The following is a 20,444-nucleotide window of genomic DNA, read 5'->3' on the forward strand; positions in this document are numbered from 1 at the left end:
AAAAAAAGGCTTTTGTCGAGTCAATGATGATGACAAAGCATATGTCCGATTATTATTATTATTAAAACAAATTATAGACGTCTATTAAAGATTAACATAAAGACTAAAAAATAAATCAAACAAAGGTGAATGTTTATATGGTTGTGGTAGAATATTTCCATTAAAAAACAAAATAAAAATGTAAAAAAATAATAACAATAAAGAAATTCAATGCACATCTCTTGTACTCCAACATCCAATATCCAGCCAGCCACGTGCTTGTGTTCTTAGGCACGTGGCTGGCTGGATATTCAACGGAGAGCTGACTGGGTAGAATATCACCAACACCCAATGGAGAGTAACCAATAGCAGTGTTGCATGGATAGGCCGGGCTGCTTTTGTCAGACGTGAAAATCCCGCCCTCTCGCGTGTCTACTCATGCTTAATTGACTCGGCGCCTATGCCAGGAACGCATAGCAACTGTGAGGGCCAGAGTTCTCATTTTCTTTCCACATAGGCTCAAAGGAGAAAGAACACAGAAATGGATCCACTGGTGGGTGCGATTGACCAGGGAACAAGCTCCACCAGGTTTCTGGTAAGTGGTGTGGGTGTCTATTGTACTTTTTGCGTGACAATGTAGTTCTTGGATAAGTGGTTGGAAAATCGGACTCACAGTTCTAGGGTCCTGGATCGAATCCAGGCCGCTCCTGTGTGGAGTTTGCACATTCTCCCCTGGCCTGCATGGGTTTGTTTGGAGTTTGCATGTTCTCCTTCGGGCTGAATGGGTTTTTTACGGGTACTCTGGTTTCCTCCCACATTCCAAAAACATTCATTGTAGGCAGTTTGGACTCTCTAAATTGCCCCTATGAATGAGTGTTAGTGTTAATGATTGTCCGTCTCCTCGTATCCTGAAGGTATCCCCCACACTCTCTGGGCCGAAAGTCCACTGGGATAGGCTCCAGCACCACCCGTGACCCTTGTGAGGATAATAAAGGTTCAGAAAATGAATGAATGCATATCAGTTCCTGTTTTACAACTATATTGACACAGTTGCTTTTGGAGTTAAGCTGATAGTATATCTATTCGTGTCTTGGTCTTTGTCCTCACTGTCACAGTTTCGAGATGATTATTGATGTGTTGAAAAATACCCGGGCGGCACGGTGAAGCGAGTGGTAAACGTGTTAGCCTCGCAGCTCTAGGGTCCTGAATTCAAATCCAGGTCACGTCCATCTGTGTGGAGTTTGCATTTTCTCCCCGGGCCTGCATGGGTTCCCTCCGGGTACACTGGTTTTCTACCACATTCCAAAAATATGCATGGTAGGCTGATTAGGACATCCTAAATTTACCCTGGGAGTGAGTGCTATTGGTTGTCCGTCTTCTTGTGTCCCCCGCCTCTGGCCCGGAGACAGCTGGGATTGGCTCCAGCACCCCCTACCACCCTAATGAGGATAAAGCGGTTCAGAAAATTAGATGAGATTAGATGTAAAACAGCCAGTTTACATATTCACTATTTATCAGCTAAATACAGTTCATGTGCATTTGGTCACTTTTTGTCACATTGTGCTGCTGTTGTTTTCACCTACCTTTACATCAGTCAGTCACTCTAGCTGTATTGTAGCACCTTGTTTGAATGATTTTTTTTGACACTGTTTTCAGTCGGTGAAAATTCTTTTCAGTTGTGCACTGAAGCTGATCATATCACTTAAACATTACACACTACAAAAATTAACATGGGATGAGATGATAATTTTTGGCAGGGGGCCTTATTTTTATAAATCTACCTTCAAACCAAAAGTTGCGGTGCAATATTACCCGCGATCAGCTGGCCACCGATTCAGGGTGTCCCCCGCCCCTGGCCCAAAGTCAGCTGGGATAGGCTCCAGCAATTTGATTCAGGTGTGTTGGTGGAGGAAGATATGGAAAACATAAGAAATGAAAGTTGTATATGCAACTACTGTTCTATGAATCCCAGATGGGCTTTGAGGTTGATCCATTAATAACCGTAGCCCAGGGGTGACCATACATTTTCTGGATTGATTTTTTTTTCTAAACAGAGACATGAACGATTAACTATTAGAAAAATATTAAGCAATTCTGCCTTAGACTATAATTTATCATATGCTGTCGTATGGTTTGGACACCCCTGATCATTTTCAAGATTTTCCTTTAAAAATCATTGGCATTTTCATTTATAAATATATATATATATATATATATATATATATATATATATATATATATATATATATATATATATATATATATATATATATATATATATATATATATATATATATATATATATATATATATATATATATATATATATATATATATATATATATATATATAGATATAGATATATATAGATATAGATATAGATATAGATATAGATATATATATATATATATATATATATAGATATATATATATATATATATATATATATATATATATATATATATATATATATATATATATATATATATATATATATATATATATATATATATATATATATATATATATATATATATATATATATATATATATATATATATATATATATATATATATATATATATATATATATATATATATATATATATATATATATATATATAAATACCAGACAAACAGTGATGTTTGAGAAGTGAAATGAAGTGTATGATACTTTCAGAAAGTGTGCAATAATTACTTAAACAAAAGTAGGCATATGCAAAGATTTGGGCACCCCAACAGAAACATTACATCAATATTAACGCTGACTATAGCTTGTAATTGAGAGTCTGAATTCTGATTTGGCCCTTCTTGTTTACAAAACATCTCCAGTTCAGTCAAGTTGGATGGTTTCCGAACATGGGCAGCTCGCTTTAAATCACACCACAGATTTTAAATTAAATTCAGGTCTGGGGACTGAAATGGCCATTACAGAACATGTTACTTGTTCCTCTGCATGAATGCCTTAGTTTAATTTGAGAAGGCTTTAGGGTCGCTGTCCTTTTGAAGGCACAGCTTCAAAATTGTCACTGATTCTTGAACTCTTTATAAGTATGTTCCGATACTGACTGGAATCCATTCAACCTTCAACTTTAACACGATTGTGATTAAATCTTGCAATTGACTGGCCACCAAATCAGGGCATACCTCACCTGGTGCCCATAGTTGTCTGTGTTAGGCTCCAGCACCTGCCACGACCCTTGTGAGGATGAGTAGCACGGAAAATGAATGAATGACTGATTGAATCTAAATTGGTTTATCTGACTTTATAATATCAACATGAGTGATCATTTATTTCAGCTTCTCAAGTTACATGTTAAAGTTCATCTTATGATACAAAACTATGTTAAAGTTTAACTCGTCTGGTTATTTTGAGCCTCATTGCATGACTGAAGTCATCAGCAAATCAGAGTGATTTGTCATTTGTTAAAGGTGATTTGTTAAAGGTGATTATTAACCTTGATTAAAGTCTTTTCACTAAACGCACACAATCACACGGAGAGCACACACAAGAAAAAACAAGCACACATCAATCCAAAACCGCAACAAAACGTGACAGTACCCCCTTCCTTAAAGGACGAATGAATCCCAGACGTCCCTAAAATAAAATTCTAATAAAGTAACAAAGTGAGTGTGGCAAGGGGCCCGGAGGAGGGAAATTGTGCTGTCCATACGTGAAAGAGAAATAAAAACCCTGGATGTTCAAACCCCCCTACCAAAAACCCTTAATTGGTAGGTCGTCCCTGCTTGCCCGCAAAGAAGTAGCAAGTTGGCCCGTCAGGGTCGTCCCGGGCCGGCCCGTTAATAAGCGGCGAGCTAACCCCTCAGGGGGTCATCCCAACTGGCCCGTGATGAAGCGGCGAGCTGGCCCATCAAGGGGTCGTCCCGGCTGCCCCGTGAGGAGGCGGCGTCCTGCCTCGTGGGGAGTTCGTCCCGGCCGGCCCGCTAGGAATCTTTAGTTGTTTTGGCTTCCATCCTCTCTTTTTTATCTCTTTATTTCACAGGTGTTCAATGCCAAGACTGCTGAATTAATCGTTCACCACCAAGTAGAAATTGACCAAAGTTTTCCAAAGGAGGGGTGAGTATTAAAACATACAGTGGTACCTCGACATACGAGCATCCCGCCATACAAACAATTCGAGATAAGAGTTAAATTTTGAGCATACGAGAAAGTCGGGTGACCAAGACATGAGAGGCCCATTATGGTATTTTGCCACATCTCTGTATTCGTGTATAACAGATATCTACGAGCACTGTGGTCGTGCGTTATCCTATTGTGAGGAAATTTGTGTGCATCATTTTTGGAATATTTTGAAGGGAATAAAAACGCAAACAGCACATCGATAGTGAAAGTGAAGGTGGAAGCGGGGCAAAGAGAGCCAACCCGGCCGGGAGAAGAAGGGTATAAAAATCTAACACAAAATTTGAATTAAGTTTAGTGCAAGGTTAGATTTCATTTATTTTTGATTGCGACTGCATCGTAATCCAAGTTCATTTAAATTTATTTATGTTTTATTTTGATTCACCAGGGCAAAAAGTCTTCCCCGCTCGCCCCACCCTCCTCTATGTCCCTCTCTCGACCCTCCGCGAAATTCGTCTAATTTTAGTTCTATTGAACACATTTGAGTAATATTAAACCACTAGTAATGTGTTAGTTAATAGATGGCAAATTAGAAGAAATATATATATATATATATATATATATATATATATATATATATATATATATATATATATATATATATATATATATATATATATATATATATATATATATATATATATATATATATATATATATATATATATATATATATATATATATATATATATATATATATATATATATATATATATATATATATATATATATATATATATATATATATATATATATATATATATATATATATATATATATATATATATATATATATATATATATATATATATATATATATATATATATATATATATATATATATATATATATATATATATATATATATATATATATATATATATATATATATATATATATATATATATATATATATATATATATATATATATATATATATATATATATATATATATATATATATATATAAATATATATTTAGGTTATGGTATTACATTTGCTATAAATTTGATGTCTCGTTTTTCTAATTACTGTTTTTTGCTCTGCATTTTAAGAAGAAAAAAGAATTTTGAATATGTCTCTTAGTATTACTTGATTGAAAATGTTTAATATTTTTAATCCATGCTAGGAAGGTTATATTTATTGACTTTTTTTATTTAATATAATTTGGATTTTTACTAAGTAATTTCAAGTTCATAATTGGGATTTTTATTAAGGAATTTCAAATTTATATGCAAATTCAATATACATATATAGATATATATACCTACATATACACACACAGTCACAGTATATAATTTAACATATTTTTCACCCACCCCTTGGTGCTCTATTGATAATAGTACTATAATTTACACTTACTAGTAAACCGTTTTGTTTGTTACAGAATTAATACATATTATATCCTCACCATTATTTTATACATTATAAAGTTCTGTTTTGATGACTTTATATTATTTTTCAGCTGGGTGGAAGAGGACCCTAAGGAAATAATACAATCAGTCTATGAATGTATTGAGAAAACATGTCAAAAACTTGGTCAGCTCAACATTGATGTAGGTCACATTAAAGGTAAGTGGTCCATTTTCCTTGATAAGGAGCAGAACTGGGCTAGTTCGTTTAATGACATTATTAATGCTGTTTTATCAGCGGTCGGTGTGACCAATCAGAGAGAGACAACTCTGGTTTGGGACAAAGATACTGGAGAACCCCTCTACAATGCTATTGGTAGGTTCCCACTATATCTCTGCTATTGTAAATACTAAATGGGTTTCCCAAAATACATGACACAAACCACCTCATGTGTTTAGTACTGTAATTACACTGTAGAAAAAAACTTGAGATTTTCAGTCAAGATAAACAAAGTACAGTAATCCCTCGAATATCGTGGCTTCAACTTTCGCGGTTTCACTACATCGCAGATTTTTTATGAGATTTTTTTTTGTTAGTTCATAAAAATGTGAAAATCCATGCTGAAACTCCCAGGCGGAAGCCACTCCCCTGCCCTCCGCTTGATAATAGAACTCAGCACTAAAATAAATAAAAAATGAAAAAAGTTATATACAGTGGTAACCCGACATACGAGCACCCCGACATACGATACCCCGACATACGAGCACCCCGACATACGAGCACCCCGACATACGAGCATTTCGATATACGAGTAAAATATATATATATATATATATATATATATATATATATATATATATATATATATATATATATATATATATATATATATATATATATATATATATATATATATATATATATATATATATATATATATATATATATATATATTTTTTTTTTTTTGAAATAGGGATGACCCTACTTCGCGGTTTTTCGTTTATCAAGGCCATATCTGCTCTAAACCGCGATAATCGAAGGATAAATGTAATTCTTTCAGTAACTTTTTGAATTTTCATCACTTATAAAGTTGTCTTTCCATTTTCTTACAATCAGTCAGTTGGTCTTTACATTTAATTTGTTGACAACATCTTTTAAATCAATACAAGGCATCAGATGTTTTGAGGCTCTGTATAATAATTGATTCTCTCCACTTGTAGTTTGGTTAGACCTACGCACACAATCTACAGTGGAAAATCTCATCAACAAAACACCAGGGAAAAACAAAAATCACTTAAGGGTAAAAAGCGAGACCGTTGAGCGTACTTTTTTCCCTCATTTCATTTCATCTTTCATTTTTGGGGAATTTCTATAACATTTCTCGGCATTGCTTCTATCTTCCTCTAGCACAAGACTGGGCTTCCCATCAGCACATACTTCAGCGCAGTAAAGCTACGGTGGCTCCTGGACAATGTGGACACTGTGAAATGTGCTGTGCAGAGTGGACGTGCCATGTTTGGCACAGTGGACTCCTGGATCATCTGGGTATGAACCACAGCAACACACATGGTTAGCACGGCGGCCTCACAACCCCGGGGACCTGGGTTCAAATCCAGGTCATGTCCACCTGGTTGGAGTTTGCATGATCTCCCCGGGTCTGCGTGGGTTTCCTCTGGGATCTCTGGTTTCTTCCCACATTTCAAAAACATGCATGGTAGGCTGATTGGACACTCTAAATTGCCCTATAGGTATGGGTGTGTGTGTGCATGGTTGTCCATCTCGTGCCCTGCGATCGGCTGGCCACCGATTCAGGGTGCCCCCGTCTTTGGCCCAGAGTCAGCTGGGATAAGTTCCAGCAACACCCACGGCCCTAATGAAAATGAAGCGCTTCAGAAAATGAGATGCAAATAAATGGTTATTTTGCTTCCTCAGTGCCTCACAGGTGGCAAAAGTGGAGGAATCCACTGCACGGATGTTTCAAATGCCAGTCGCACCATGCTCTTCAATATTCACACCATGGCATGGGATCAGGAGTTGTGCAGGTAACTATGACACAAAACCACACAGACACAATTATCATTGATAATTCAGACAAGACATGGCTGCGATAAACAAAAAAACGCTAAGTAGTGTCACCACTATTCGATTTTTTTAAAAGGTTTTTTTTTACTCCAGTGCTGAGTTCTAATAGCAAGTGGAAGACGGGGGAGTGGCTTCCACTTGCGAGTTTCAGTGTGAATTTTCACATTTTTATGAACTTACAAAAAGAAAGGGGGATAAGAACAGAGAGCGAGACGGAAAGAGAGAAAAATCAGCTTAATCTAACCTAACACTAAACTTAATTCTAATTTTGTTTGACATATTGATACCTCTCTTATCCCGCGTTGGCTTTACAGTGGTACCTCTATATACGAGCTTGATGCATTCCGGGACTGAGCTAGTATGTCCATTTTTTCGTAACTTGGGCGAACGTTTCACATTGAAATGAACTAAAAACTAATTAATTTGGTCCAACCCTCAGGAAAAACACCAAAAACAGGATATTGGATTGGAAAAGCATTTTTATTTTTTCTAATTCGCCATTACCTTCGTTTTCTGGGTTAGCTGTTTGCCACGCCTCCACCCTTACGTTCCCTATCGATGGGCTGTTTGCTGTTCTATTCCCTTCAAAATATTCCGAAAATGTTGCACACAAATGTCCTCACTATAGGATAACGCACGACCACTTGCCAACAAGAAGTACTCTTGAATGAGTGATCGTGGCAGCTCACAGCTCAGCCTATTTATCCTCACTAGGGTTGTGGAAGGTTCTGGAGCCTTCGGTGGCCAGCCGATTGCAAGGCACGAGAAGTCGGACAACCATGCACACTCACACCCACATCTAGAGGCATTTTACAGTGTCCAATCAGCAGATCGTGCATGTTTTTGGAATGTGGGAGGAAGCCGGAGTACCTGGAGAAAACCCACACAGGCAGATGTAGAACATCCAAACTTTACACTTGCGGGGCGGCCTGGATTTGAACCCAGGACCCCAGGGCTGTGAGGCCGACACGGTAACCACTCATGCGTCGGACCGATGCCCAGATAATTTAAGCAGTTAAATTGAATTTCAACTATTTTCTTTATTAATTGATTCATTTCTTAACCGCTCATTAGGGATGTGGGGAGGGGGGTATTGGAGCCTATCCCAACTGACTTCAGGCACGAGGCGGGGGCCAGGACATGAAGAGACGTACAACCATTCCCGCTCACTCTCATACCTAAGAGCAATTTAGTGTACTTTGCATGTTTTTGGGATGTGTGAGTAAACCGGAGTACCCGGAGAAAAGCCACACAAGGCCGGGGCAAAATGCCAATTCCACATAGCGCAGACCGTCCTGGGATCAGATGCTGAACCCCCCAACTGCGAGGCTAGTGTGCTATTTATTCAAGTAAGTAAAGTGAATGGATATGTTGTGCTCAAAGCTCCAAATACAAAAATCCTTTGGCGCACGCACAAAACAGGATATTTCACCGTAGAAGAATGACCGAGAATGACAAGTAATTTTCTGGTTTTTATGGATTATATTTCAAAAGCTTTTGCGCGCTGGAGATGCATGCGTGTTGTGGCAATCTGTTTAGAGCAAATAACAAAAAATAAATTTTCGTGAAGTGAAGAGGTCCGAGGCGTAGTGGCTGGTCTTTCCGCCCCAGGTTTCCGTGCTGCACATTGCAGAAGCTGTGCTGCCGCTTTCCTTGCCCAATGCTCGCATCTTCCGAGATGCAAAACTGCAAAACTGCAAAACTGCAAATTGTTGCGTGTACGAAGACACAACGACTTCAAGGAATAAAATCAAAATGAACCAGCATTATGATGAATTCACGCTGTAGATACATACGGCTGTGAGGCTAGCATGATGAAAGGATGTCAAGACACTGGATGGGGCCGCTTTCAGGAGATTGATGATGCCGCTGCCATTGTTTTTGGTAATCATATTGACAGTGTCAAGACAACAACCACAACTAAATTTGTACAAAAAAAATGCTTCTCGAATCTCACAGAGGACTTGGACTAAAGGTCCAATAACCATTTTTTAAATGATTGAAATAGAGTGAAGAGGAACTAGATTCACTGAGTACAGTACTTACATTTTTTACATTTTTTATTTTATAGATTATATTTAGATAATACATTAGTCTTTTCATGTGCCTGTAACTGTGATAAATAATAAATATACTTGATAATTGTACTTGTATACTTCTATTCTTGTATTGGCACGAAAACATGTAGTACGTTATGTGTATTTCGCTTTTTTTTATTATCGCGGCCATGTCTGATCTACATTATCCGCACTAAACAAAGGATTAGTGTACTGAATTGCTTGAAGGTCAAAACGGCATTTTCAGCGACTACTTAAATATTCCGAATTTTGTTTCTTTTCTGTACAAAGATTTAGCACAATAGGAGAAATGCTCTGCACACAAAAGTTGTAAGGTGTACAATGCAAATGGATTGATTTACAATCTAAAAAAATCATTTCTTGTTTTTCTGCTTTTAGTTATTTTGATATACCAATGGAACTTCTCCCCACAGTCAAAAGCTCCTCCGAAATCTACGGCTTGATGGTAAGTTGTGTTATTCACACGATTCCACACAAAAATATTAATAGAGCATTCATTAATACATCTTGCTTTAGTGTTCAAAAGGGTAACTGGAAATAAAATAAAATACATGCTGCACAAAAAACATATGGAAGAGGTTTTACTGTTTTTTGTTGTTGTTTGAGACGGCTATGGCAGAGAGTAGCTGTGTTTTCAAAATCCAAATAAATGATTAAAAACCTCACAAAGCCAGCAAACTATCTTACAAAAACATGATATTACTCTTTTTTTTTTACCAGGCATTACGAAATACTACAGCAAGTGACTTTAAAATGATAGCGGACTCTATTTTTGGACGAAAATCCATGAATAAAACTTGTCCAAAAAGGCTTAATAATACATATACAACAAACAGTCTCCAAATTGATGTCAAAGTTAATGTCATTAGAAGAATGAGATGCAGATTTATTTAAGCTGCTTGCATAGGCTTTCTATTCTGTTATTGCTATGTGACAGTTGTCATTCTGTCAACGTGTAGGCATGATTCCCAATCATGGTTGTGACCTGTAAAGCAGAATTACAAAAGAAATTATTTTTTAAAAACATTCCCTAATATATTATGTATGGAATCATTATGAAATGGTCGTATAAGACAAAGAGATTTGAGTGCCAAATTCCTATATGTGGAGATAACATTTTTAAAACGGTGACCATTTCTTAGGGCCGGCCCTTGACATGTGCACCCAATTTAGTTTTTTTTTTTTAAACAGACAGCAAAAATAATTGATGTCTATCATTGAATCAATCTAAACAAATTGGTTTTACTTTGTTTTTTACTCACATGTATTATATATAAATAGTCTGCAATCTGTTAACATGTTTGTTCATGTTTTTTCAACAGAAATTAACCAGCCTTGAAGGAATTCCAATCTCTGGGGTAACACCTTCTAAATGTTATGTATTTAGTAATTCTAACACTTCGTATTTATCATATATACTTGGTGACATTTGAGTATTTTCAGTACATCAAACTGTTTACTCATACATTTTCATTGAGCTTCTTTCCGCTTTTCTTTATTATTTCAATCCATTTATTTTTGCATTGGTGAAATACTTTAGTACAGTGGGACCTCGCTACTTCGCGGTTTCACCATAGCGGCTTCAGAGCTTCTTGTTGTTTTTTTTATAAAAGTTAAAAATATCAACAAATATTTAAAATAATAATAATAATGAAAAAAACACTCCGAACAAATCCGGGGACCGTGCACCACTTCGGACTTATTTTCATGAGACACCGCCGTATGACATATTGTCCTTTTCAACCTTTTTCTGAGAAACAGGAAATTCACCGAGGCTTTTTCAGCGAGCCTATCCGAGGATAGTGCATGCTTTGGACTGAACCAATCTGACGCCCCGCCGTTTGACTTAGAAAAATGTTTTGGACTTAGAAAATTTCTGAGAACCAGGAAATTCAGCAGAACATTCGCCCGAGTCTATCTGAGGATAGTGCATCTTCGGATACATTTCTCTGACACACCGCCGTATGACTTAGTCGTTTTTAGAACAGTGTTCTAGACCCTCAATTGTTATTGTAAACAGACAACATATTGTACAGTTTTTTTGTTATAACATGAATTTCACTCTCTCTCTCTCTACCCCTTAATCTATATGGTGTACTGTATACAGGGGGTTAAAAAAAACTATGTTTTTTAAGCATTTTTGAAGGGCTGCCGCTACTTCGCGGATTTTCAGTTTTCGCGGGTGGTCTCGGTTCCCATTAACCGCGATAAACGAGGTTCCACTGTATTTGTTCCGGCAGAGAAACTTTCCCCTTAGGCACTATCACAAAACGGTAGTTTCACCAAGCCAACTTTGCGATGTACGAGTCCTTTGCATCAATCAAATGAAGCTAGGTAGTCAGGCCTTTTCAACGTCATTAATTTACATAAATCATGACACAATCTGTGACCTTGAATAAGCACCATAAAGAACAAAAGAGGCAACTGTTACACACATTTCAGCCTATAAGAACTGTGGTTAATTTAAACTAATTCATGAGTGGGATTTTTCTACACCAGGGACATTTTAGAATGTCGTTTACCATTTAAAATGTTACTGTGAAACCTGTGTTAAAGAAAATAAACACTTTCTCGCATTTAAGCCAAATTTGTAACTAAAAATATGATGACTGAATGAGAGATGTGGCTTATATGCGCACAAAACTTACAGTATTGTCTTTTTTACCAGGTGTCGGCAAATTAACATTTACTATTTGTTGGTAATTTTCTGTTTTACAGTGAGAAAACAACCATTACCTGGTGAATTACTAACTTCCTTATAATATTGACCCTTATAATATGCTTTTGATTCATACTGCATCTCAGAAATATCACATACGATGATTTTTCTTACGATTTTTCCTTCAAAGTAATAAACGTATACTCCGTATTAAAACCATAAATATGTAGGTGAAAATTGTGAATTGGGGGCGCTTATACGCGAGAAATTGTAAAATTCAATGATTTTAAGGCAATTTTAAGGGTGCGGCTTATACACGGGGGGTGCTTGTATTTGAAAAAATATGGTATGTTGACCCGACATGCTAATGGTAACAGATTTTTTTTTCATCAGTGTCTCGGTGACCAGTCAGCAGCCCTTGTGGGTCAGATGTGCTTTGAGGACGGCCAGACCAAAAACACGTACATAATTTACAAAATGTCTTCAACTTGCTATTTCATTGTTCTGTTTGATTGGTTTTGTGTTTGTGTGTGTATATGTACGTGTGTATATGTGTATATGTGTAGATGTGTATACGTGTAGATGTGTATATGTGTAGATGTGTATATGTGTACAGACGGCCAGACCAAAAACACACATAATTTACAAAATGTTTTCAACTTGCTATTTCATTGTTCAGTTTGATTGGTTTTGTGTATATGTGTATATGTGTATATGTATTTGTGTACATGTGTATATGTGTATACGTGTATGTATACGTGTATACGTGTATGTATACGTGTATGTATACGTGTATGTATACGTACGTGTATGTATATGTGTATACGTGTATGTATACGTGTATGTATACGTGTATGTATACGTGTATGTATGTGTGTATACGTGTATGTATACGTGTATACGTGTATGTATACGTGTATACGTGTATGTATACGTGTATGTATATGTGTATACGTGTATGTATACGTGTATACGTGTGTGTGTATGTATACGTGTATACGTGTGTGTGTATGTATACGTGTATACGTGTGTGTGTATGTATACGTGTATACGTGTATGTGTGTATGTATACGTGTACGCGTGTATGCGTGTACACGTGTATGCGTGCATACGTGTATGTATATGTGTATGTATATGTGTATGTATATGTGTATGTATATATATATATATGTATGTATATATATATATGTATATATATGTATGTATATATATATATATGTATGTATATATATATATATATATATATATATATATATATATATATATATATATATATATATATATATATATATATATATATATATATATATATATATATATATATATATATATATATATATATATATATATATATATATATATATATATATATATATATATATATATATATATATATATATATATATATATATATATATATATATATATATATATATATATATATATATATATATATATATATATATATATATATATATACATACATATACACACACACACATTTTTCTTCTTCATAAGATATGGGACGGGTTGCTTCATGCTCCAAAATACAGGAAACAAGGTAAGAGACAAATTAATTTTTAGACTCCATTCCTCTTATGAGTTAGTGTATTTGACATTTTAACAAATTCACCAGCCAGTGATGTCAGAACACGGCCTCCTGACCACAGTTGCCTACAAACTAGGAACGGATAAGTCTCCTTGCTATGCACTTGAGGTTTGTGAATGCTCTGAATAAATGCAGTGAGTAGAAAAGGGAACTGGGTTCTTGTTTGCTGCTTCCTTTGATTTAGAAGGTATTTCCCAACAAACTCTTTCTTAGCTGACCCGAAACCAATTTCAAAAGATCAATAAAAGGTATGCATATCCCCCCCCTCCCAGTTGACAAAATTAAAGGAGATCTGAAACCCACAACTTTGATGCTTGCAATGATACAATATTTGTCTCGTTTTTTCTATCCAAGGCCTTTGTTCGATTTAATTAAATGATATTCAATTCACCAATATGCAAAAATACACATTTAAAGTTTCCAAGATCAAATTAGCACTGAAGAGCAGCTGTCACAGCTCATTTATGTCAGCCCAGGCACCCTTAAGAAGTTGTGTTCGGCAGAGATCCAGATGCACTCATTAAAAAAAAAAAAATCAGATATATCACCCCAACTTGTCATGACCTTAATGAGTTAAGAATCTTTTAACTTTTTTGAGACTGACATATTGACAATCTTAACAATCTAATATAGCAAACAATCAAGCAACAGTCAAAAGCAGTCAAGTACACAAGGGAACTTGCTGTCTTTAAATAATGCATTTTTAAGAGTCGCCTATTTAATTTTAAACCTATTACAATTTTTTTTACATTTGCAGGAAAAACTCTGCCGCCTCGTTGTGTAGTGGTTCACTGGCCTGACTTTGCTCCAGGCACGCGCGGACTCAATTCCCGCTAGTGGCGGTAGTTCATTTAAATTTGTTATTGTTATGTTATGAGCAAATCAACATACGGGCTCAGTCCCGGAACGAATTAAGCTCGTATCTAGAGGTACCAATGTGTTCTGACTCTCATTTACTTTCTTTTGAAACAGAGGACTACTCATTTGACTGGTTTATCTTTTCTTGGCAGGGCTCAGTGGCCATTGCTGGGGCTGTAGTTCGTTGGCTCAAAGATAATATGGGCATAGTGAAATCATTTGCAGAGATTGGTGTGTTGCCTCATTGTCACCAACTCTTTCTTTGTATCTAAGAAAAGCATGCCCTAACAGTCATGTATTTTCCTTTACCTTATTTCTAGAGCAATTAGCTGCATCTGCAGGGACATCTCATGGCTGTTACTTTGTGCCTGCCTTTTCGGGGCTTTATGCTCCATATTGGGAGCCAAGTGCACGAGGGTGAGCAGAGCTTACTATCATTTGACCCTGAAATTTTAGTAGAAAAAGCTTTTTCCTTTTCAAATAGCTTTTTTTTTCAAAACAGACACATTTGTCTGTCAGTTGTAATTTGGTGCTAATCCATATTCTCTTTATTTCGCAGGATCATCTGTGGCCTAACACAATTCACCAACAAGAGCCATTTGGCTTTTGCTTCTCTCGAGGCCGTTTGTTTTCAAACAAGGGAGGTGAGTAGATACCGTTATAGTACTGTTGGGAAGGATCAGAGTAAAAGATATTTGACCATACATCATACCTGTCAACCTCTGCCAATAACTGCCCTTAAAAATGATTATGATTCCCCGTACAAACCCCCCAAAAGACGTACAAACACCGTATGACGCATGTTTACTCGCGGTAACTCGTTTCTTACTAGGTGGCTATTCCCTGCTTACTTCCACGATATTTACTCTGTTTATCTACGCATGCGCATGTCATCCTTTATCGATATTGCCGTACGCACCGCTAAAACAAATACATACGATTGAGGATAATTTTTGCTGGTATACCGTGACAATAGTAACGATCGATGACAGTAGCGTCCTAGGCTGGTAGCCTACGAGACTATCCGGATTTTATCCAAAACGGTCTTGTTGAGATCGGTTTTCATAAATATTGGCGATTAAAAAAAAAATCCCCGTACAAAAGTCGGTGTACGGCAGTGCTTCTCAAATAGTGGGGCGCGCCCCCCTGGGGGGGCGCGGTGCGATACCTGGGGGGGCGCGTGTAACCCTGGGGAACAGGATTTTATTTGGCCGTACTAGTATAAAGTGTAATTGCGCATCCACAACAGTAGCTGGCAGTAGCGCTCTCATTGTTACTTCTGTCATGTTTGTGAGAGTGCAACATTTCACATGTTGTACCTATAACACTTTTATAAAATGATTTTATTTATAGTCACGGTGGGAAGTGGGGGGGGGGGGGGGGCGAATAGTTTTCTTCTTGCTAGGGGGGGCCTAACAGAAAATAATTGAGAAGCACTGGTGTACGGCGTACATGATTTGAAATGGTAAAAAAAACCTATAAAATACGTATAAAACGTACAAGTTGACAGGTATGATACATTATGATTCCTGTTTGAACACTATATTGTCCCTATGTATTGAATGTAATGAATAAAGTTATCCAATCCAATCCAATTATGCTTGTATTACTGATCCAAAGAAAGTGTACAATTTTATCAAACACTGGAGATCGAATTTAGCACCTTAAACCAAAAATATTTGTATTCTTTTTCAACATGCTGAAACAGGAAGAGTATATTGAGTTCCCAAAGACCATACGTGTAATTTACGTTGAAGTGTTTACGTTTTAGGAAGCAGTTGAGTCTAGCTAAGAATAGCATATAAATATGTAATTTTCTCACTAATTACATTTATTTTGAAGATGACATTTTATTGTAGAGCAGGCCCAAACTTTTGCAAGGCCAGAAACCATTGTAGTGGAAACTGCAAATAATTGAGACACGTTGAAAAAATATAGTAAATCTTTTAAAATAAGCCCATGTATAATGTTCAGGTCCTGGCCCCATTGTCATTAATGGTAAAAATGCAACCCACAGACTTAAATCGTGTATCATGTTTGGCTCTGTGGGACCCATTTTGAAAGTGTTTACTAGCAACATCTGTATTGGAATGCTATACTGAACACGGCCTGGTATAAGGACAGCTGCTGTATTGAAAACGACCTGGTATAAGGACAGCTGCTGTATTGAACACGACCTGGTATAAGGACATAAGCAGCCACATTCAAATCATCCACACATTTGATACAGTGGGCATTCCAACTTTGCTCTCATACCCCAAAATGTTCTATCACGTTAAAGCATATAAACCCTGCAACTATAAATTAATTAGGCCAAACCAGTGGTGTCAAACATACGGCCCGCGGGCCGGACCCAGCCCGTCTGGTGGTTTGGTACGGCCGGGGGAAGAAAGCTTCATTGTATAAAATAATATGAATTTTCTTTAAAATGTGTAGTTCTTATATTATCCGCTAGGGAGCGCAGTGTTTTAGTACGTGCAGACAAAATGAATTGACATTTATTCATGTTCTTATGTTATTCTCTTGTTCATAATATATTGTTCATAATGTAAAAGGAAAATTCTTTTAATAAACATTTTGATAATTTACTCATTCTTTGCACTAATTATTAGTATTGGTGACTAATACAAAGGAAAAAAAGTGGGCTTATTGTTAGTTCTATGTAATTTTGCAATGAGTTTACTGGTCCGGCCCGCTTGATCTCAAATTAAGCTGTATACGGCCCGCAGACCAAAGGGAGTTTGACACCCCTGGGCTAAACCATTATCAAATTATCACAAAAATACTTTCACCCCTGAACATTGATCTCATTACCTCAAAATTGTCAGTTTCAGACTACAAAGAGACAACCATCCACATAAACACTCATACCTAGGGGTATTTTAGTGCCCAGCCTGCATGATTTGGGGATGTGGGAGTTAACTGGAGTACCCAGAGAAACCCCACACTTAATTTAGGATTGAACCCTCATTCTTAGCAAAACAAGACTGATGTGCTAAACGCTCGTCCACCCAGATAGCTTTCTAAGACAATGTTCAAATATCAATAGAAAAATGTCACTGATAAAAAGATGCAGGCAATTTCCACACTTGCCTGTAACAAACTGTGCATCTCTTTTCAGATTCTTGATGCCATGAACAAGGACAGTGGTGTCCCTCTGGTAGAGCTGAAGGTGGATGGAGGCATGACAGCTAACCGATTACTGATGCAGCTACAGGCCGACATCCTTGGTGTAGCTGTTGGTATGGGGAAGGCCATCTACCAAAATAGACCTAAAATAGTATTGTTAATATTAAAAGGCTGCATGGGTTAGCATGTCTGCCTCACAGTTCTGAAATTTTCCTGAGGGGAATTTCATTATACTCACGGTACTTGCGTGCTCAGGTTTGAACTTTGTTTTCATCAGGAGCCAATGTCGGATGAAACGATACTCAAAATACTGATTCTGAGTAATAGATTGGGACATTTCCATTTACATATATAGTACATCCAGAGCTGCCAACCTCCATCGACCCTATTTCAGGAGTACCCCTGTCCCATTTCCGGAATTAATGCAATTCATGCAAAATCCATATAAAATGTAAATGAACTTTTTAAAAAATAAGCAGAGGACAATTTAAATCAAACTTTTATTTTCATATTTTTATATTAATTGAAAATTGTTTTGCATACTATTTAAAAAGTACAGAATAATGAAAATAAGTTTATCTGTGTGTTTGGCCCCTTCTACAATCTTCTACTTTAGTTAGTAATTCTAATGTCACGCTGAAGTCGTAATTGCATGTTCTGCAATGCGCAAATGTCTGTCCTTTTGGAGACGACCTCAACATGGGATATTTTGTTGAATACGAACCATTAAATACGTGCGTGGGTTTCTTATTAGAAGTTTCATCCAATTTGCCATCAAGATTTACCAGTGCCGTGTACGCCTACAAAAGATTGATGGTTTAGCCAGCCTTAATAATACTTGTGAAAAAATTTAAATAATGCTAAAGCGACCGAGGCAATCGATTCCAAATCAATTGCCACGCTGAGGTTGCAGTAGATGATTTATGCGTCAGAACCTTCATGTTACCGAATTCTTCCGGTTTACAGTGCAGTGGAATCAAGATGGCGGAAGCTGTAGTGATGGTGTGAGTTTTGAGGGATTTTAATTGAAAATTTGGTACTCCTACAAAATGGTTGTTTTTAAAAAAAAATTAAGTGAACATTTTTGAAGATTTCGAGTTTAGATAGGTTGGCCGGAGTCCCTGAGTTTGTGCTGCATTTCCGGAGAATGTCCTGATATTCCGGAGTATTTGGCAGGCCTGGATAACCTATCAAACCAAACGGTTGCCCTTGAATCCAATAGAAAACTCATCACATGACATTGGCATGTGTTGGTGGCAATGAAATAAATCGTTGTGTGAGTTAAGGTTATTTTTTTTCTTTGTGGTTGTCATCCAGTGAAACCCTCGATGGTGGAGACAACGGCTCTAGGTGCAGCTATGGCAGCTGGGGCTGCAGAGGGAGTGAATGTATGGAACCTGAAGCCGAGTTATCTTCCTCACATGGTCTCAGAAAAGTATGAGCCTCAGATAAACTTTGATGGTAAGAAAGCAAATACTAGCACAAGACATGAACAATTCCACAGCTCAACAAACATGTAAATACTCTCAGAGAGTGAATTCCGTTTTGCTCGATGGAAGAAGGCCGTCCAAAGATCAATGAACTGGGAGACCTCAGAAACAGATGACTGTCACAAAGGTAAAGCATTTTTTTATGACTTGAAAATGAATCAGCTTTTAAGTAGGGGCTCTTTGATTATTAGTGTCATCTTGAATGCACGCTCTTCCTGCTGGGCAGAGAAAAAAATTCATGGCATCTCCAGGGGGAGGGGGTGGTCTCTACTCCACCATTCAGTCCCTAAGGTTGTCACTGGGCTGCTGCTTTTCTTCCCATCCTATGTGCATTCATGTTTGTGTGTCTGCATGTAAAGTCTTTTACACTAAATATAAAAAACAGAACTGCTTTGATGGTCACTTCTGCGTTGATTGTGAAACATTTAAAGCACTCAGGATGTTGCACAACCTTCAGATTTGCTTTCTAATGTATGGCAACATTTTCAAGTCTTGCTTTAAAAGCGTTCTACATCTACTCTCATTTTTCCCCAGATAACCTGTGAATTTACTGTAGCACAAGACCTTACGCAGGAATGACTGCAACAAGTGTCCAAACCAGTCCATAACGGCCACAGAAAGTGCAGGTTTTTGTTCCAACCGAGCCAGTAGTTTTACAACCCAGGGGTCTCCAAATGGGTCCACAAGGGCCACTGGATTTTGTTCCAACCGATCCATGGCCTGCAATCAATTGATTTACTTGTAAAACACTGCATTGGTGAAAAAGTGTCACCTCATTTGGTTAGAATTAAATCCCACACCAACGGAGGCCCTATGAATAGCTTGAAGACCCCTGGTTTAGCCAATGATGTTTTTGCTGAAGCAACAGCACCCAATTGCAGTCAACTGTATACAGTTGGAAGATACCAGATTGGTTATAAAAACACGAATGCACAGCAGGCCTTTGTGGTAGTTTGTACAATCCTAAATGACAGTATACTTCAGGGCTATGATTGTCATCACCCGTGTTATTTAAAAGACTAGAAGCTGTGTCACTGTTAGAACAGTTATGAGTGGTAAAAAGACT

The 20,444-nt window shown here is 36.9% G+C and overlaps 1 protein-coding gene across 1 annotated transcript; it reads left to right on the forward strand.

The window, feature by feature from the left end:
• The first annotated feature begins 425 nt into the window (after positions 1-425).
• Positions 426-20,433, forward strand: LOC144204065 (glycerol kinase-like). The gene is made up of 19 exons (XM_077727809.1): positions 426-574; positions 3,984-4,057; positions 5,586-5,692; positions 5,771-5,848; positions 6,694-6,773; positions 6,881-7,018; positions 7,406-7,515; positions 10,012-10,078; positions 10,956-10,991; positions 12,686-12,753; positions 13,811-13,853; positions 13,929-14,009; positions 14,912-14,990; positions 15,080-15,176; positions 15,319-15,403; positions 17,881-18,001; positions 19,206-19,349; positions 19,419-19,505; positions 19,913-20,433. The coding sequence occupies exons 1-19, from the start codon at positions 521-523 to the stop codon at positions 19,921-19,923; spliced, it is 1,560 nt and encodes a 519-aa protein (XP_077583935.1). The 5' UTR covers positions 426-520; the 3' UTR covers positions 19,924-20,433.
• Positions 20,434-20,444: the final 11 nt, after the last annotated feature.

The sequence above is a fragment of the Stigmatopora nigra genome, chromosome 11, assembly GCF_051989575.1.
Source record: "Stigmatopora nigra isolate UIUO_SnigA chromosome 11, RoL_Snig_1.1, whole genome shotgun sequence".
Lineage (NCBI taxonomy): Eukaryota > Metazoa > Chordata > Actinopteri > Syngnathiformes > Syngnathidae > Stigmatopora > Stigmatopora nigra.